Source organism: the organism of the source record quoted next, unplaced genomic scaffold, assembly GCF_019419815.1.
Source record: "Pyrus x bretschneideri cultivar Hongxiangsu unplaced genomic scaffold, Pyrus_bretschneideri_v1 Contig34, whole genome shotgun sequence".
NCBI lineage: Eukaryota > Viridiplantae > Streptophyta > Magnoliopsida > Rosales > Rosaceae > Pyrus > Pyrus x bretschneideri.
In genome coordinates, this window is record NW_025999657.1 from 2,954,508 (window position 1) to 2,976,298 (window position 21,791).

Here is a 21,791-nt window from a genome sequence, read left to right on the forward strand (position 1 = left end):
TAAATGCACGAGAACAAGCCATTTAAGTCGCATGAATATGCTCCTATCAAATACCCCCACACTTAGCTTTTGCTAGTCCTCGAGCAAAACAAAACAAAAGAAACCAAAAACAAAACAAAACGAACAAAACACAACCTACACCTTCCAACAATCGTCTCAGATTTCCAATGCACATGACAAGTTAAAAATCATTAGTCCCATAGATTTTTAGCCATCTTTACAGTTAAGTACATTCTTAATCATAGTCACCACATACTAGTTCACAATTAAGCATTTAAAACACATTTCGAAAGTAGTAACATGCTTTTAGAGAATTTGCTCAAATCCTTACAAAATATGCACTCGTTTTTCACACAGATTTTCTGACTACACACCCTACACTAGTTATATGTGAGAAGATTGATGTAAATATGAATTCTAACACTCACATATGTTATAATAAAGAAAGCATTTTCTGGATTTACGATAATGACATGAATATGATCTCATGAATGGAATGCTACTACTTAGAATGAGAACCAGTGATTCCATAAGCTCATATCAATTCCAAACTCCACATATTGAATACATAACATCAAGATAGAAGTTGAGGGTTGTAACGGGGCTAAGGGTAATGGTTTAACAAAGAAAGGTAAAGTAAAACAAAGGTTGTTAAAGCAATAGTGAGCAAAGTATTGAATTAGGCACTTAGAATTCCCTTAAGAACGCAGAAGTCAACTTTGAACACCCAAGGGAAAATCACACAAAACTTAGGGCCATATTCAACTTTTTGGACCCTTTCTTCAACCATCAACGCTCGTGAGTTCATTCTTACTTATTTTCACCCTTTTTTTTTTTTTTTTTTTTTTTTTCTTTTCTTTTCTTCTTTTTCTTTTAAATCTCAAAACATACATATAAACGTAAGAACAAACTTTTACTCCCCCACACTCATTTTCTTGCATAATGTAACTCAAAAGGAATTCATTTAAGTCATGCTCACTAAACTTTAAGAACAAGGGTGGGGATTGTCCTAAACTAGGCTAGGTGAGGAAAATGTGGGTAAACAAAGAATAAAGGCTAAACAAGGCTCAACGGGGTTAAAACTTACAACATATATGAAGTATGGGAAGTAAGGCTATTTGGCTATGGTGGTGGTCACTACACAACTTCTTCTTGAATATGTGTTATGCAAATCAATAACATGCTTTGAATGAAATGGGCATGAGTTCTAGCATTTAGTTCTATCATGATACAATTGCATTCTAAGTAGCAACCAAGCAAGGAATAATGAGATCATGCAACAACTTTAGAAAATAAAGAATCACAGAAAATAACTCTCCAAAGAAAGTAATGGCTCGAGTCTCACAGGGATGTAGCGTTTGTTTGAGTTTCTTCCTTCAAGCATGTTACAAAAACGAATTTTTTTTTTCTTTTATGATTGCATGTGAAGTCATACATTATAACCATAACCAAGCATATACCAAGAGTAAATCAAACTTTTCTCTATGTTTATAACTCTTTCTAACCGTCATGCAATTATAAACCAAATCCTTATCATTGTGTTGGAAGGTGCCCTAAGACACAAACACACAAAAACGACTTTTAAAACAACTCTTTTTGGGTTTTTCAAAACAATTTTTCAAATTTTTATGGGATTTTCGAATTATAAAACAAAACACACTAAAACACTCTAAAACAACTTAAAAACACCTTAAAACAGCAAGGAACAACATTAGAAGTTATGGTGGATAAAACCCTACGAATTTGCATCAAAACACTTTAGTTACCCCCCCACACTTAAATCAAACATTGTCCTCAATGTTTTAAGCATAGATTCACACAAAACATAAGTAAACACATAAAAAGCAACTAAAACATATTGAACATGGCATAATGTAATTAACAAAGAGAAGAGTTTAGGGACGCAAATCTGGTTATGGAGTGTAAATTCCCTCTTCTCCTTGGTGATTGCATTGAGGCTTTGATCTTTGTGATTCCACAGGCTTACTCTTGAACTGGTTTCTGCCCATCGTTGATTTTCCTTTGTGCTACTTCTTGAACTGGGCAGCAGGATGGTTCTTTTGGTTTCCCCGAAGGTCTGAGCTTCCTCCTGTTATCTGTTTCTTTGTTCAATCTTTGCAGGAGTGGTCCCTTCTCTGGAAGTGTAACAACCGTTGAAGATGACTACTCGAGAGCAACGCTAGGTAAGCAATCAGGAATAGATTCCAGGCAGTTGGCTCCAGATCGGAAGACTGACTCCAAGTGCCGGCTGATTGCTTCTTTTACTTTGCCATGCAAGTAAGAACAAGGACAAAGAAAAAGACAGGGAAAGAGCATGATATGAGATACTTTTGCTTTTGACCTTGATGATATGAGATACCTTTGCTTTGAAGAAGCGGTGAATGAATCAGCGCATGCTTCAATCCGCCGTTTCCTCCTGGGTCATATGTACTCCAGGCATCTGGTATCATCTTTGGGGAAGAAGAAAGAATTGAGTATTTTGAAAGGCTTTGCTGGGAGTGCGCCCTCAGAGGTGAGGGAGAGTTGGGCATTTTCTTCAGGTTTGCCCTGCCATAAAAGACGAAGGTCGACATATATAGAGATAATATCAAGTGGTGGTACTTTTTACCCTTGTCGACAAACGTTTTGATCCCGCAAATCCGGCTCTTTGAAATAGTGGCGCCTCTTCGATCTTTGAATACGCCTCTTCGATTTCTGAGCAGGCGCCCCTTCGATTTCTGAACGACGCCCCTTCGCTTTCTGAACGACACGTGGTAGTGCAGATGCGGCTCCTTTTGACAAAGATGCACGCGTCTTCTGAAAAGCAGAGAAAGCGTCGCCGAACTTTGCGCTTGTCGGCTAAAGATGTGTAGATGCGATGATGGCCTCCACGTGTTTTCAGCTTTGTCAGAAATCTTTTGACAAAGTTGAACGCGTTTTCTGAAAAGCTGAGGGAGCGTCGCCTAAATTACGCCGGAAAATCCGGCTCTTTGAATCGGTGGACGCGTCGTCTTGGCTTTTTATAGAGCTATCAATCACCCCAACACACACACTCTGAAGATTTCCCATTCCTGAAACTCGACTCCGGCCCTTTGTGAAATTTTAACTCCATCCACCCCTTCTCTTTGAACACTTTTGAAAAAAATGGCAAACTCATCGAACCTTAGCTTAGATTTGAGTCTCAGCAGCGATCCGGTTGCGCCCCGTCAAGGTAATGTATGGCGCCCTTCTTTTTTATCTTCTAACGGTCCTCTTTCAGGTGAAGACTCTGTGATGCAGGACGCCACAACAGCTACAATAGTAGCTAAAAACCTCCTCACTCCAAAAGATAGTAGGCTGCTGTCAGGACGGTCCGATGAGTTGGCCGTTCAAGAGTCCCTCGCACTTAGTGTTCAGTGTGCGAGTTCTGTGTCCAACATGGGCCAACGCCTGCTTGCTCGGTCCCGCCAAGTGGAATCGTTGATGGCAGAGGTGGAAAGACTTAAGCAAGAGATCCAGCAACTTAAGTACGAGAATAGAAGTTTGCATGTGCTTGCAAATAACTATTCGTCGGGGATGAAGAGGAAGCTTGATGAGCTGCAAGAATCTGAGGGTCGAATTCACAGTGACCGTCAAAGGCTTGCGTCTTATCTCCAGAGGCACCTTTTTCCTGGGTCATCCAGCGCTTGGCCAAGTATTGAGGCCTGGAATGCTCTAGCTCCGATGCCTCCCGCTCCGATGGCTTCCGCTCCGATGCCTCCCGCTTCTATGCCTCCCGCTTCTATGCCTTCCGCTTCTGCGCCTCGTAGTGGGGCTTCACGCAAACAACCTTTGTGAAGCTCCACCTTTCTCCATGTTTAGTATCTTTCTTTCTCTTTTTTTTTGTTTTTTTTTTTTTTTTTTTTTTTTTTTTAACATAAATAAAATCAAACATTATGGAATTGGTCCTTGAATGGAAGGTGATACTTGAAGTGAACCGGCTTTGGTTTGAATTCTAATGTAGGTGCCTGATTCATAAAAAACAACAAGTTAGTATAAAATGTAATGGAATTTGAAAAAAATGACTTACTTGTTTTGTCTGACAAGAACTCAATGACAAACACCACTCCTTTGAAAGTTTCAGGGATATTGGACTTGGCCAGATTGCATGTGATGGTTATGACTTGTCCAATGTCATCAAATTCAACTTCTTTGGGCATTGTTGTCTCAAGTATATCCCCTTTGATGAATTCATGAAATTCCCTACTTTGCACCTTTGGAAGGTCTTCCAAGATGTCTTTTTCACTTTCTTCTTCCTTGGAATTCATGAACCTGCAAGGAATAGGGATATTAGGTGGAATGGGGTTAGAACTAATTGGAACAACCTTACTTGAATTAGATGGCGTAGGAGCAATAAGTGCTTCCGGCAAAGGTGCTTCAAATCCTCCCTTCGGATTTACAATGGTTGAACTAGGGAGTTTGCCTTGGTCGCAAAATTGTCCTACGAACTCCGCTATCTGCCCAATTTGCTTTTCCAAGTGATCCAACCTTTTGTCTTCTTGTCGATCCTCATTGTCTTGATTTTGTGAGCCCTGCACCAAACAAATTAATTCGTTAAGCTTTTGATTATAATCTATTGACGAACTTAAATTTGGTTGGGCATATTGAATATGAGGTTGTGGTGGCTGCCAATATCCTCCTTGTTGAGCATTTTGAGGTTCCCACCACATAGAGTTTGAATGATCACTCCAATCCGAATTGTAAGTATTGGAAAACACGTTATTCCTTGATTGAAGATTAGATATATCAACTCTTTGCATTTGGGACCTTTCCATGAGCTGTGACAAAAGAGAAGCGTTATCAAGTGCCATGTTGTTCTTAACAAACAAAACACAAATAAAAACTAAATCTAAAAGACAATACAGAAACAAATAATCCAAGGGATTAGCAAATTTTCTAATCCCCGGCAACGGCGCCAAAATTTGATGCGAGAATTATACGCACACAAATTAAACCCTCTTTTTGTCAATTTGTAGTATAAGTGTAAGTAGGGATCGTTCTGGACCGGGGATTAGGAGGGATTGTTAATCACTTGGATTTGACTCAAAAATGTAAAAACACAATATAAAACACTATACTAGACTCAAAGAATTCAAAAATACTTTAAAACATAAACTAAACAGATTCTAAGCATTAAAGAACAAGAAAGTAAAGGGGGGTTTAGGACTTGACAAAAATTGAAATAACGAAACAAGTTAATAAACTAGACAGAATGTAAATATGAATATGATGAAAGTATGGATGAATGGATGCTAGCCAAGGGGTTCATCTCCACACATGTTACACTTGCATAATAAAATGATTTCCAATTGCATTTCAATAAATCATTAATTCTCAACACTCCAAGTTAATTAGATCCGCTTAAATTAACCTTCAAATCTTCCTAACGTTATTGAATTGGATGATTGCATACGACAACCCAAAACATTCCCCACAAGTCCCCTACATGATTGCATAATAGAGATACAAGCAAGAATCATTACGCTCTATGAAGATTATAAGTTTTGACGAGACATTCGTTACTATGGAATACGCATGAAACTTATGCCAAGAATTCGTTTAACGCGATTGTTTATAAGCAACCTCCACTACTTGTGAATATAAGTTCATAACGATTAGGTGAAATTCACTTATATTCTAGCGTCAAATTCATGCATGAAAATTAAGTGTGCACTCTCAATAAACATACATAAATAGGTTATCAATAAAACAGTTAAACAAATTGAATTCACAACTTATGAAACGTAATTAGAAGTAATCAAATCAAAATGCAAGCATAAACATATATTTCGAATCACCCCCTAGCTAAAGGGGGGTTTAGTTCCTCATACAAAACAAAGAGAATTGAAATTAAACATTGAAATCAAAGAAACACCTAAACATTCCAACAACTCAAACTTGAATTGTATGAACGTTTAGGCCCTCTTCTCTTCCTCTTTATTGTAGCATAAGGTCTAAGGATAGTTGGTTTGGGGGAATGGAAGTGTGGAATGGAGTGAGGAGTGATGGAAATGGAAAGATGGTTTTTGGATTATAAGGGAAGGGGGACTCACGGCTAGGGAAGGGAGAATGTGTTTGTAATGTGTTGTGTATGAAATGAGATGTTCATGAATGAATGAATGCAAGGGTATTTATAGGAGTAGTGGAGGGAACATATGGCTATGTCATTTGTAGGTGAAGTAGGTGGATGTTGTAGGTGAAGTAGGTGGATGTTGTAGGTGAAGTGGATGTTGTAGGTGAAGTAGGTGGATGTTGTAGGTGAAGTGGGTGGATGTTGTAGGTGAAGTAGGTGGATGTTGTAGGTGAAGTAGGTGGATGTTGTAGGTGAAGTGAAGTGGGTGGATGTTGTAGGTGAAGTGGGTGGATGTTGTAGGTGAAGTGATAAGTGATAAGTGATATGATATGTGGTTATGATATGATAAGTGGTTAAGTGGTGATGATAAGTGATAAGTGATTAAGTGATATGATATGTGGTGATGATAAGTGATAAGTGCATGTGGGTTAACTAATGAAGGAAATGCATGTGCAATGACAATGTGTTAGAATGGATGTGTGTTATGCATGGCATGATTGGGATTAGGAAAGGTTTAAATGTCCTAAAACTAAAGAGAACAAGGTTCCAACACTTTGGCTCCAATTAGGTCTTCAATTTCGTCCAACACTTTGGCTTCAAGCATAAGCTATCCGTCCTTAGCCCAAAAGTGCTCCAAAAGTCTCCAAAATGCATCTTTTTGCTCCTTTAGCCCTTTGGACCTATAAACACACGAAAATAGCTTAAAGTACTAAAATAACTAAAGAAACATAACGTAAATGCACGAGAACAAGCCATTTAAGTCGCATGAATATGCTCCTATCATTGAACATCATTAAACATGACGTTCCAGTAAGGCACCTTCTTTTCTTCCTCGGTTGAAGTAATCTGCTGAACAAGAACCTGCATCTAACAAAATCGGTGTTGCATGCATAAGTACAACTAATTGGTAATAAAAATTCAGTAAGTTTATTAAAATTAAAACAAACATGTACTGATTGTTGAGAAAAATGACTGCTATTCAGCTTGGGATGGGACGGATTTAAGTTGGTGTCCCAACGACAAATCCAGGGCAATAACTGAGGGTTCTCCGTCTGCACCCTACCATAGTTTTTGGACTTCAAGTACAGCAAAGTTTCAAACAACCAGATGAACAAAATCTAAAGCACTAATGTAAATAAGTTGCAACAAAAATGAATGCAGAAATTACCTGAAAAACATACGGAAATCCCTTAAAGTTATAAGAGTCCCAGATTGCAACCCCTGGTTTCTCTACAATTTTTTCGTTTACAACCTTGTGCCGGGTCAAAGCAACCGCTAATATGGTTGGCATCAACACCTGGAATGATACGGATCCCGAAGAAAATGTCTTCATTATCTACCAACTGAAGTAGGTGGCATTCAATGGCTGAGTCATTTTCCTTGCCCAAAACAACAAAGTGGACGAAGTATAATAGGCCGAGTTTGCACAAATCTTCTAGCTTATGGAACAAGTTGAATTGATCCTTTAATTGTTCAGGGTTATCTTCGTCAACCCCCTGAAATAGATGTCTCTAAGACAACATTCATCTTTGTTCTCTTTAGGGGGGAATTCTCTGAAATTGAGTCTGGTCACCAAACAGAATTCGCGGCTCCCAAAAATTGTGACATGTTCTCCAAAAAGGAAAAAGATTGAATCATCACTCTTTCTATCCTTAATAGCCAAGGATAGCATAGTGGGTGAGTGCCTAAACCAGTCAATGCAGTCCACATCAACCAAATGACTGAAACAAGAATCCTCAAATTTCTTCAGTAAATCCTTTGAAAATCGGCCTCTAATATTACCCAGACACCCCGAGGCGTATGACAGGTAGGAGATAGTAGCAGGAAACACCTCATCTAGCGGACACACAAGTTTCGACGGAGATGAAGATTTGACTTTTGACATGCAAGATTTTCAACATAAACAAATCAATTAAATAAGATATAACATGTGCACAAGATATGCACAATATATGCTTATTGTCTGCCCAAATTAAATTAGTTCATCAACAAAATACAGCCAAGTATGCCTAACATCAACGCATGCACAGAATATGCATATGATATGCACATAATATGCACATAGTTTCTACCAATTCATGAATAAAATTCAATCGATTATTTCTAGCAATATCAAAAGGATATACACATATTATACATATAGTATGCACAAATTCAACCAATTCATGAACCAAAATCAAGTGTGCCCAACATATAGACATGCATATATTATGCACATATTATGCACGAATTGATGAACAAATTTCAATCAATTAGTTTCCACCAAACCACTTGCACAACATAAACATCAAACAACTTAATAGTACCAAAGACTAAATCACACCCAAAACCGAAAATTCCCAATTTTACAAAATCTTGGTTCAAATAATGAAATTTCATTTCAAAATGTACTTTTTTATTTTTCCATTCAAATTTTTTGAAAGGATGTGCAAATGCACAGCACAAAACCTCTAAAATATATAAAACGGATTCCAAACTTTGTGTCAATTTGAAACTGGGGTGCCAAAGGTTGTGTCGGTCGAAAATGGGGTGGAAAAGGATCATGTCGTTTAGGGTTAGGGTTCTTGGAGCTAAGGGTTGGGCGCCACATATTTTCAAACAATGAGGTAGAAATGCTGACTGGGTTTGACAAATTAACCCATTTAAGTACAAGGACAATTATGTCATTTCAAGGTGTAGAAAAAAATCCTATTTTTGTCCTATGTGTACATATTTGAAAAATCTTATCCCCTTTCGACTCGTTTATGACCCACGACCTAACTACAGACCTGACTATTGCAAATAAATCCTGACGCTTCTCCAGCAATTTTCATACGAATTTTAGCTAGCCACCACCTAGAAACTCATCCCCAACATATCCTCTCCTATTTCCACCAAAAACCCAAGCCATTTTGGCTTCTTTTTCCGGTAAAACAGAGTCGTTACTCTTAGAGTGCTACTATGATGATTCACCGTTCCTGCAGCTATCACCATCAGCCACCATTCTCATTCCACTCCTCTTAACCTTAGGAATAAGAACCAAGCCGAGTTTGTGGCATCGAAGTTCAATTTGTAGACGAATCAACAAATACCCATTTCTAAGATTTCCAACGATCCAAGGAATTTTCAGGCCACTTCCTGGCCGAATTGGAACCTCGGCCCAGGTATAAAACTTAATCATCTCTTTACGATCTTTATTTTGGTATAATTTGAGGAATTTTGCAAATAGGTGAATTTTCTCACGAATTTGGGCCATTGGCCACTGCATGTGGCGGCCCGTGGCCCTAGACACCACTTGGCCTTTCCAAGCTAAATTTAATATCCTAATTCCATAATTGAAATCTGATTGACAAAATTCCGTTATTTGAACTTAGTTTCGTTAAAGTCCGCCACTTGACCCTCATAGCGAACGGCGATCTGGGATCATCACCAAAATTGAATGTGTTATTGTACGTAATATTTTGAGGACCATGTGAACTTATGGATTAGAAATATGACTTATGGATCTTCCTGAATTTTATTTCTAAGTTTGTAGGACCTATCGTTGACCATTACTCGAATTTGGCAATTGGAGGAGATCTAATTGTTGGATCGTCCTGAAATTTTAGTATATTGTTCTAATAACATGTTCAGACCCATAGGTAGTCACGGATAAGGAATCTAGTGGGCGGATCTTTTGTTAACTATTTCATTGATCACATCAACCAAGAGTCAACCTTTGGTCAACATGTTTCGAATCGTTCTTCATACTAAAGTTAGTATTACTAGATACTAAATGGAGCCTAGTGACCTATCTTGGTTAATGAACTATCCTAGTTAATGTATGTTTCAATTTACGTGCGTGTGATGCCTTATTGTGATATATATGTTTATTGAACTTCGAGATAACATAAATGAGATGTATGATTACTAGTATGAAAAATATAAGCTAGAACCTCGTTAAAATTATTCTATAGAACTCATATGTCTGTGTGGCTAGGTATTGGTTAGTTAAGTGACACTGATAGTATATACATTTGAAATTATGATTCATGCTGAACTGACGTAGGTTATAAAATGTACATTATCTAATTCGATGATCGTTTGTCTCCTAGGATCAATAATGTGTACACTAGTAATTAGAATTCATGTTGATTTGATGCTTGTTGTGTGATGATATGATTGCATCATGTAGCGATGGTACATGGATAGTCCTGCTTTGTATATCCGTGATGGGGGACCATGCGTATTTCAGGGGTGATCATGCTTAGTATATTCGTGATAGGTGATCACTGCCTACATTATTAGACTATGCTTATGGTTCTGCTTGGTTTATTCTCAATGAGGGACCATACGCATTCTAAGAGTGATCATGCTTGGTATATTTGCGACAAATTATCACTACCTAGAGTTAGGATATTGACATGCTTGGTATATTAGCAATGGGGGTCCATACGTATTTGAAGGGTGATCATGCTTGGTAAATCCGCGATGGGTGATCACTGCCTACATGATTAGACTATGTCTATGGTTCTGCTTGGTATATCCACAATAGGGGACCATGCGCATTCTAGGAGTGATCATACTTGGTATATCCGTAATAGGTTATCATTATCTAGTACTATAGGATAGGCTTCTGCTTGGTTATTCCGCGATAGGGGACCATACATGTTCTAGAGGTGATATACTTGGTAAAATAACGATGAGTGACTACTTCCTGGTTGGAATCTATTGAGTGGTCCGAAATTCTAGCTCTTGTTTTGTTTTGCTGGGTTAGTCAAAAACCCTATATTCTAATGAATAGAAATTAATTAGGGTAAACATTTGTTTTTGTAACTTAGGGTTACAATATTATTGCTTGGAATCCAGGTAGGGAAATACAGAGGCTTACCTTATTAAACTTTGTGAATCGATATTTGATATTATTGATTCATTAATGTAGTTAAATTATGCATCTTTGGCTCAATCGATGTTGGAAAACATTATGATTTATGTTAATGTCGTAATGGAAATCCTGGTCATGAAATGATTGCTTTTAGTATGGAATTTAATGAATTATGCTCGTCAAGTTTACTTGAATGATTATGGAATTCTATCCATTTTTGTCAGAAGTACTATGATAAATGTTAGAGTCGAAAGAACGATGAACTATGAATGGATTCCGATAGAGGGTACATAGGCAATCTAACACAGAGGTTAGGTGCATCCTTGTGAGTGTAAAAAAATTTCTACACTATTGACACATTGAAAGATGAAAAGGTGTGTGGTGATGTCATGCATCAATCCTGGTCGTAGCTCAGGATCGGAGTGTGACATAGTATCTTCTCATCAGCCTTGACATTCGGCTTACACCATGGTGACACTTGAAGCATATATTAATAATGGTGATGCTATTTGAACACACGAGACATATTTGTTGACTTGCTCTCTAATTCATGTGAGACTTATATAGACATGTACAATTAATGGTAAAACACACATGTATTAAAAAGTTAGTCAACCAATGTGATAAATTTTGTGTGATCAAATAGGTTTATCATATTACAATATAAGAACAAAGATTACATCATAACGAAAACATAAAAATAAAAATAATAAATAAATACTGAAAGAGTGAGGCTATTTGTGTACACGACCTTTACACACTTACATATTAACTCCCTAATACAAATGCGTATATCTAAATAGAGTGAGTCAGTAAATATATGTAAATTTTGTGAATCCAAATAGTTTTATTGAAACTGAAAAATATATAGTAAAATATAGAATTTAGTCCCTAATCCTTCTTTTCATATGCCACACTGCCATCTTCACATAAAGCGAATCTTGTACATTATCCAGGAATAAAAAATAAGTGTACCTCCATGAATTATTACGAACTAAAGAACCGCAAACTCCCCAAAATCCGACAATAAAACCTAGGGCTGCAAAAATATAAAACCAGGGAAGTTCATCGCGTTCATTATTCGCATCTTGGTCGACGTTGTTCTTATTGTCCTAATACACTCATTCACCTGTAACATTGGTAATCTACAGAGTTCTTTAGGAAATTCACCTGAAATCTGATTGAGTGATAGATCCACATAAAAGAGTTTTGGAAGAGTCCCCAACCAACTTGGAATTGACCCTGTGATTTGATTATTACCCAGAAATAAGATCTCTAGATTCTTTAGGTTTGATAACCAATCGGGTATCTGACTAGCAAGCCCACACTTAACCAAACTCAAGAAAAAAAGATTTTGGAAACTGTGAAAATCCACTATGCCATCATCAGTTGGCATTGCCTCGCGGTCAAACGAACCGATAAGGAAGAATGTGTGAAGACTTTTGCAACCCATTAATATCTTCATTGTCCCTGTGATATTAGTCAATCGTGCATGAGCAAGAGAAAGGAAGGACAAGGATTCCAATGAAAGAATCTCAGAGTGTATTTTTCCTTCTAGATAACAATTTCCACTCAACCGAATTGCTTTTAAGGACTTGCATGAGTAAAGGCTTATCAGCAAGATACCGGTGAAATTATTCCCAACTAGGTCAAGTTTACTAAGGTGGCTGAGTTTGGAGAAATTAAGTGTGGTGAGGTCTCCTTCCAAGTAGTTGAATCCCAAATGTATTTCTAGGAGGTTTGTGCATCTTATCAAAGATGGAGGCAAACTACCCTCTAAGCTGTTGAAGTCAAAATTCATGAATTTCAACTTGGAGAGCTTCCCAAAATTGATAGGAATCACACCACTCAAATGATTAAAGTAGAAGTCAAGGATTGTGAGGTTGGCGAGGTTGGCAATTCTTTCACTAATGGCTCCATTTAGTGAATTAAGAGGTAATGCAAATTCCTCAAGTTTGGTGGCGTTATAGATGTCTTCCGGAAGTGATCCTAACAAATTATTGTGATCGGCACGAAGAATCTGCAATTTGGAACACCCCCCGAGCCCACAAGAAATGTTGCCGCTAAATTCATTGGAGGAAATATCCAATACTCTTATGGAAGGAGAGGATCGAAGACAAATAGATGAAGGGATATACCCAAATAAGGTGTTGTTGCTGACATTGAAACTTGTCAAATTCCTAGCTTGTTGCAAAAAAAGAAGAGGGAATTGCACCATGGAAGTGATTGCTTGACAAATCTATTGTCTAAATATTTTTGGGTGGCAAAGAAAATGGTATCTCTCTAGAAGGAAGGTTATAGCTCAAATCAACAATCTTGAGGTGATTCAAGGACAAGAAGAATTTGGTTTCAAGTGTGCCACAAAGTGAATAGTGGGAAAGGTTCAAGTTGGTGAGATGTGTGAGATTTGAAAGTGATGAGACAAACATACCTCTTTTGAGCCCTTTGGAGGGTAAAAGCAAATGAGTGACCCAACCCTCATGAATACAAGTAATGTCGTTCCAACTACAACAATCAACATAAATACTCCAATTTACCGGAGGAGAAGATAGAGTGCGGGTGAAGGCCATGAGAGTGCTACGTTCAGTTTGGTTGTTTGCATGAATATTTGTTGGAGATATAATGAAAGAGAATAAGAAGACGAGGAGGAAGCCATGAGCCATTTTTTGAACTTAAATATTTATTGCAGTAACAAGTCTACATATATCATACACACACATATATATATATAGGAGCAACCAAAGGGATGGAGCTATGTACTTTTTTTTTTTTTTTTTTTTTTTTTTTTTTTTTTGTGTGTGGTCATGGACTCGAGAGGGGACCACACATAAAAACTAGCATAAAAGATAGTATTTCATTTTAAACAACTTTGACCGCACATTAATGTACATTTTCCAAACCCTTCAATACATGAAAGAGATTTTCCACAGTGAAAAAGGACAAAGTTTAAAATTTGAAATCACATAAAGAAAACCAAATATGTGTTTCTTCTCCATTGAAATGGGCTAGATTGTAGTAAAACGAAAAGGTTTATGAGTTGAAATGGGTTAAATTGTAGTAAAAGGTTTCTTCTCTTCCAGTATTCTTGAATAACTCCATTATATAAGGTATGTCAAAGTAAAAGGAAAAAAAAGGTGTTTAACGTGAAGGTAAAAGATGAATTTCTTATCAAGAAAACTCATCACCTTCAATTCCAAAAAATTGTATGATTGAAAGGGACAAGTTTCTTTCATGCCTAATCCCATTCTGATCTCCCAAAAATAAAAAGTCTTTCACCTCTATCTTCAATTGAGCCTGAACCTTATCCAATCAATCTCAAAAAAACGATAACCGCACGTTAATGTATATTTTCCAAACCCCTCAATGCATCGAAGAGAGATTGAGTCAAAGACAAATTTCCACAGTTCCACTTGTGAAAGCAAACTGAAAAGGACCTTGTTTTTAGAGTAAAGAAAATTTTGCAACCTTCTGTTTTACGGCTATGTACAATTTAATCTATATTTTATAAAGAGAATTGTTATTGGCACTCCAAAATCTCATTGTGGCACTTAAATTTTCTATAATTAGAAGGAAAAATACACTTATGAAGAGTGTAAAATAAGATTCTTGAAATGCTAATAACAGTTCATTTTTATAAATATTAATGTATTATTACTTGGTCTTTATGTGGAACTATAAACATAACCACTATTCTTTTAAACGGACCACGATCCTCTCCTAATTTAAGGATGAGGATCCTCATGACTAAGAGATGTGGGTCGTTGGATGAAAATCCAACGGTTACAAACAGGGGAGTCCCTTTAAAGTTATAATAATTATAACCGTTGGATTTTCATCCAACGGCCCACATCCCTTGATCATGAGGATCCTGATCCTTAGATTAGGAGAGAATCCTGATCCCTTTTAAACAACGGTTGATGGACTTGCTTTTTTTTTTTTTTGTCACATGACCACCAGATGTCAAATATGTCACTGTCACCGCCCATCTCTATTTTAAGAGGTAAGGGTTTTCATAAAAAGAATAAACAAAAGAATGTTTCGCTAATTTTTTCCCCAATTATTGTAAATGGCCAATGCCACTACTTACGTCATGTTTCCTACATTTCATCAAACCTTTGTAAAATGACACATACAAGAAAAGTAAAATAACAAATACATATTTAATGACCAGAATGTGACATTTTTTTTACGCAATTTACATGAAATGTGGGTAAACTATAATGGAAAATTGGTCATATATAATAGTCCAGGGAAATAGCTAAATGAAACTAGGATAAAATCGGCAAATACGGTATCGATTCAAGGGGAAAGACAGCGAAATCATTTTTTTATTTTTAAGTTTTTATTTGTTCTCCATATAATAATTGTTAATTAATTATGAGAATTATTATTGGCACTTCAAAAAATTGAATTATGCACTCTAAAGTTCTTATATTTAGAACGAAAGATACTTTTGTAAGAAGTGCAAATTAGATTTTTACAGTGTTAATAATAGTTCTCTTAAATATTTGTAATCAATATAACATTTTTTTTTAGCCCTATGGAGGGTAAGAGCAAATAACCCAACTCTCCTGATTACAAATGATGCCCTTCCAATGACAACAATAAACGGAACTACTCCAATGCACAAGTGAAGATAAGGTGAGGGCGAATGCCAGGATAGAGCTACGTTCTGTTTGGTTGCTTACAGCTAATAAGTCTGCACACACACACGTGTGGGAGCAACCAAAGGTTTGCAGCTGATTTTATTTTATTTTATTTTTAATAATTATTATTTATTTAATTTTTGCTTAGAATTATCCAAACCCCCATTTACTTTTGAAGAGAATTTCATGGCATGAAAGAAACCAAAAAGCGAAGACTTATTATGTTCTAATGATATTTCTTTTCATTTATAAATAGGACGTTTTAAGCTTAACTCATGTAAATTGTGAATTCACTACCAATATATTGAGTTGGCTTTCATTTTAATACTATTTAGTGACGTATACAGCATGCAAGAAAATAAAAGATACAACGTCTCTCAAGATTGCAGGTAAATTGTAGTAACCAGTTGAAAGTGAAAGTAGAAGATAAGTTTCTAATTAAGAAAAATCATCACTTTCAATTCCCAAGAAATGACAGGATGAAAATAGATAATTTTTTCTCTAATCCCTTAAAATCATTCACTCTACCTTTAATTTGAGCTTGAATCTTTGTCCAATCCAATCTAATCAATATTAAGCACCAAATGAGCATAAAAATTATCTTCGTATTGCAAACCGTTCAATACGTCGACGAGATTTCCTATTTCTTCCATTCCCAACTACCAAACAAGGCATAAAATTCCACACAATCGTATGATAGCAATAATGGATGGTTATTAAACAAATAAGATATAATGAATAGAATAATGCAAGAGAATATATATATATGAGCAAAAAAACAAAGACCTTAGTTTGCTGAGAAAACTGGCAAACAAGCATGACGGCACATTAAGGTACTTTTTGCCAAACCCTTATACACATCAAAGAGAGGTTTCCAAACCCTTCCATATGTCGAAAAAGATATCTCCAAACCCTCCAATACGCCAAAGAGAGATTTATGAACCCTTCAATATGTCAAAGATAGATTTCAAAACATTCATCGACTAAATAACCTTAGTTTTATTTTATTTTTTTGCATAGGCGATTTTTATAAAGTAATTTATAATATGAACGGTTCTGATTAAAAACATGAAGTTTTATGAATCGGCAACGAATACTTTTGAGTAGGAATTCCTACTCATCCTTTGAGTACCCAAGTATTGTCCGTTTTGTTATGAGAGTGATAGTGTTAGTGGATTAGATACCTAGTTGTTAGGGGGAAGGGGAATTAGTGGGAGAATCTACACTAAGGTGCATAGGCATGATTACTTTCCTTCACTATAGTAAAGCATCATCTGCATGATAGATTGTTATTATACAAAAAAGATTTCTCATTGGGGTTCAAAACAGAGGAACGCAAAGAGGTGAAACAGGGAATGTAAAAAGCAATCACTCCTCAAAACAAAATCATGATCCAATGGTCTTGAAGGATTGCATATGACATTAAAACTCATGATGCTTTAAAAATAACACAACCACTGAACCAGGATATTCTCTAAGATAACACCCATGTAAAAGGGACAAACTTTAAAATTTAAAATCACATAACGAAAACCAAATGTGTGTTTTGTGGATGCAAATTTCCGCCTTCTTCTCCTTTGACGAAAAGGCACCTACAAAATAATAACACCTAAGATGAATGGGGGGCCTTTGGCTAAGAGCCTCACACGCCCACGATGAATGGGGGGCCTTTGGCTAAAGAATCTCCGATGCCAAAGTTAGAATTTTAGAGAGAAAGTGTTTAGGGGATTTTTGGGACAAAATGAACATAGCATTTTAGTGGGAGAATAAGGCTATATATAGGGATGTGGCCGGCCCTCTTTGGAGAGATAGGGACTGACCATTTTTGGTAGAATTATGAGTTTAATTGCAAGATATTATGTGAAATAATATCTTGAAATTAATTTGGTAATCAATCTTAATTTAAATAGGATAATTGGGAGTTACCTTTTGAGTGAGGATTTGATGAGGAGTGATGGGAGGGTTTTGAATAAATATCATTTTGATCAAATTTGACTCTTCCTTGATTGAGCCGTTATTGTTTGTTGCATGCGCATGGGAATCCCGGTGTGCCTCGAGGGTAATTTTGTCCTTTTCACCCAAAAGTCCACGTGTCGCCTTCATAATTTTCTTAATTATTTTTTGCTCCACAAATGCCCCTACACTTGTTGGCTGCTTGTAAGAAAAGGCAGCAGGTGTAGAGATCTTCCCTTGCTTTAGGAAATGTAAGATTGTTTCCTATTTTGATGTAGATTCCCACATTAGTTGGAAATTAGATCATTCTAGGAAAGGGAAATAAATCACTTCTAAAGTTTATTTAAGTCTACCTTAAGTAGATGATTAAATCAACTTTAGAGAGCAATTTATTCTACCCTACAAGAGAGAAAAAGCTAGAGGATATTTGTTCCCCCTCCCCTAGAAATCTTCTACACTTGCCCGTGCAAATGACCGTATTTCGTTGTTTTCTTTGTCTTCTCCGTGCTGCACCGAGGTAAGAAAAATTTAATTTTCCTTATCTTCTTCTTGGATAGTGTTATCGCTGGGTAGTCGTCACGGTGGTGCGGCACGTCAGCTGGCATGGGCCGAGGAGTGTTGTGGAGCCAAAGGCAGCTGTGCGGCTGGGGCCGCGGATTGAGGCGTTGGGGCACAGTGCTAGGCGAGCCGCATGGTTCATGTCCTTTGGGCTCTTGAACTTGACGCGGGCCAGGCTGGCGATTGAGAGAAATGAGAAGGTCGCGGGCCTCATGGGCTACTAAGCATGCAAGCCTCCCGCCTGCTAGTCCGAGAGAGAAAAAATAAGGGAAAAACCAACATGGGTTGAGCTCCCCCACTAAGTACCGTGAATGGCATTGGCTACTTAATCCTCTTCGTCGGGAGAAAGGTGGGTTGCTCTCGAGATATGAGATAAAAAGGATCAAGGTGAATGCATTGGCTCATTCGATCGCTGTCGTGGAACCTACTATGAATAAAGGTGGAAATAAGAGATCTTCCCAACCTGCTTAAGAGATGCCGGTTGAGAAAAAACCGAAGACTTCCTCTACTGCTCGTAAGGGTCCGCCTAACGATATGTTTTGAGGTGGGCAAAAGCTTAAGATGATACTATAATTATAAATTACTCAAGATGATTTACATTTTGCCAAGATTTCAGAGAGGACAAATGAGTGACCAACTACTAATTATATCGGTATTGTTTTTCAGTGTGAGCTTTATCACATACACAACATAGTAGATGTGAGATTTTTATCATAAGAGGCATCAATGATATTAGACGTAAAGCCACTCAACTTAAGGCATTAATGTGGAATTTTTGTATTCATCAACACATTTTGTTTTATCTAATAGTTAGAAAATTATGTGAAAGGCCCATGAAAGCACCCCAAAGCTTAAGTTCCATCATGGTTTCTCTACCCAAATTAGCAGCAAATCCCTTAATCCATTCCCCTTTAGAATTACGAAGCAAACCTCCAACACTTATGTGGCTAAATGGGTCATTACAACTCCCATCTGTATTGATTTTATATCTACCAATTAGTAGGCAGATCCAATGCATTGAGATGATTTGTCTAAGAGGCTTACTAGAAGAACACTTGTTGGCATCATACCAATCCCTTGCAAATTGAAAAATGAACTTCTAGGGTGAGAGAGGCAATTGTTGGCCATCATTAAAAACAAAATTATTCCTCCATTTCCAACAATACCAGAGAGTTGAAATACTTTACGTATTTTCAATAGGTTGGAGCAACAATAAAAAAACAATTTGGGCCACTTCAGCATTTAGAAATTTTAGAATTAACATTATTGTTATTCGAGGATAAATACAATAAAAAATAATTTTTGCTTGGCTACATGAGTGTATTTTAAAAAAATAAACAAATAAACAACTAACAATACGAACCAACTAGCCATAAAAGATTATGCTTCATTGTCTTTTTATCACCATTTTCCATGTTACACATAACTGGTTCATCCTCTGCAAGCATGGCACCAAGTGTTCCAAACCCATCTCTCTACCCTTCTTGCCTTGCACTTGCTCACTATGCTTGCTCCCTTGTTCATATACTACACTCAAGGCCCGTAGAAATTCCGCCGTGACGTAGCTGAGTCATACTTTTCAGTCTAACCTCCCGGCTACGACTGCGCAGATCTTCTGCAAGAGGTTTGATCACCACAAGATAAAATGAATATGTCAGTAACATAATAGCTTTCAAACTTCTATCCAAAAATATATTATTATTTTTTCATAAAAATGACACTTTAATCCATGAGTCAAAACTTTCTAGCCGATGTTGTTACAAGTGTTGGTTAACATAAATGTTTGAGATATATCTAGGGGTGGTTCGGCATGGGATACCATACCGAAACTAGTATCCCGAATCCCAAACCAAAATTTTTCGGGACAGGAATTTGAAGACCAATCCCAAACCAAATTTTCGGGAATCCCAAAATATTTTAGGGATTTTGGGACAAATCGGGAATCCCAAATTGAAATATGAAATTATGAATTGTTCTTCAAATATATAATTCAAGAACACATTCATAAACTAGGAATTTCATTTCATTCACACTACTATTTAATTGAACACTGGCATGCCTGACTGTTTTTATCATAGTCAAAATTCAAATTAATTAAACCCTTTTTGCAATATGTTGAGAGACAAACTAATCAAGCCTTCTAAAATCATCAGCCATGACAGTAACAATAATAAAATCCACATGAATATCAAACAAAACATGAAAAATATGCAAGGTGTAGGGCATTCCAGGTTGCAGAGCATGAATTAGAAACTACTAGCATCAATTATAAAAGAATAATATATATATAATAATTAATATTATATATTTTTGGTTTGGTATGGGATTCCCGAAATATCGAGAAACCAATCCCGAATCCCATACCGAAATTTTGGGATCGGTTCGGGATAGCATCCCAAAAATTTCGGGAATTTCGGTTTGGGATCGGGATTTTTTCGGTTCGGTTCGGGATTTTTGGGAATTTTTTCCACCCCTAGATATATCCCTCCCTAATGAAGCTTAGACATTTTTTTTCTCTTTAACTACGCTGGTGTTGGTTGTTTTAGATATTTTTCCCATTAGTTAAGCTGATTTTTCTTTAACGAAAAGCTTCCGGTACTGTTCACTTTAACAAAAAATCATATTTTTACCCTAAAAAGGCAATCCTGGTACTATTTATTTTACCTTTTATTTTATTCTTATCGTTAAAACTCAAAATTTTCAAGTATTTTTCATTAGTTTTCCTAAATAAAAAACACACAAAAGACTTCAAAAATTTGACTAATGAAAATGGAACAACTAAAGTTAAAAGAATTCAAGCAGAAAACAAAGAACTAAATTAAAATGTAAAAATATACCTTGTCGCGGAACACGGTCTTGAGCTTGATTTCTCCCATGCCACCCATTTTTGTAAGGAAATAAATTTGTTTTTAGTAAATTTAATTGTCTCTCAAGCTTCTCTTCCCATGTTCCTTTACTTTCTTCATTCCTCCCCACTCTTTTTTTTTTGGTCCCCCGAAAATCTAAAAGCTTTAAATTGATAACCATGACCAAGAAAATTGTATTATGTACTCCCGCTATGAAAGAAAGATGTGTACAAGAGTATTTATAGAAACTGTGAGTGGCAAAACTGAGAAATGAATTGAAGTTCGTTAAAGTACCGACAAATATATGTTGGAGAGTTGACTTTTTGTAATTAGCTTAGTCACCTTTTTTTTTAGTCCTTATAATCAGATTGTAATTAGGTTATTTGATGTTTATTTCTTTCCTTGTAAATCACTCTTGTACATTATATATTTTCCTCTTTGGTGAGAATAATGATATCAGAAAATTAAGCCCCAAAGATAAGCTCTAATTAGCATGGTATCAGAGCAAAGATCCTAGGATTTATGCTCTGCCCGTTCCCTCAAGCAAACTCGGCCCTCCCATGAAGAACCTACCACCATTCCACGGTGGAAACAATTTCATCCTAACTGATCATACCCCTATACTAAGCACTACAACCCTAAACACTACTACCCTAACTGACCCTACCATGAATCCTCCTGTTTCGAGTTCTTAAGACATGCCTCCGGAGTCCTCAGGTAACTATGGTTATGCTTTTAATATGAATAATTGTGATACTCAATCCGATTGGATTTTTGACTCTGGTGCCATAGATCATATGACCTATGAACCCATTAATTTATCTTGTGATATTGTTCCACTTCGACGAAATATTACTAAAATATTACTAATGCTA

General features: G+C 36.6%; 1 protein-coding gene across 1 annotated transcript; it reads right to left on the reverse strand.

The window, feature by feature from the left end:
- Nucleotides 1–6,850: 6,850 nt before the first annotated feature.
- Nucleotides 6,851–20,955, reverse strand: LOC125480564 (receptor-like protein 3). The gene is made up of 5 exons (XM_048591525.1): nt 20,908–20,955; nt 12,043–12,933; nt 7,239–7,367; nt 7,024–7,146; nt 6,851–6,931 (listed from the first exon to the last, which is right to left on the reverse strand). Exons 1-5 carry the CDS (start codon nt 20,953–20,955, stop codon nt 6,851–6,853), a joined length of 1,272 nt encoding a protein of 423 aa, XP_048447482.1.
- Nucleotides 20,956–21,791: the final 836 nt, after the last annotated feature.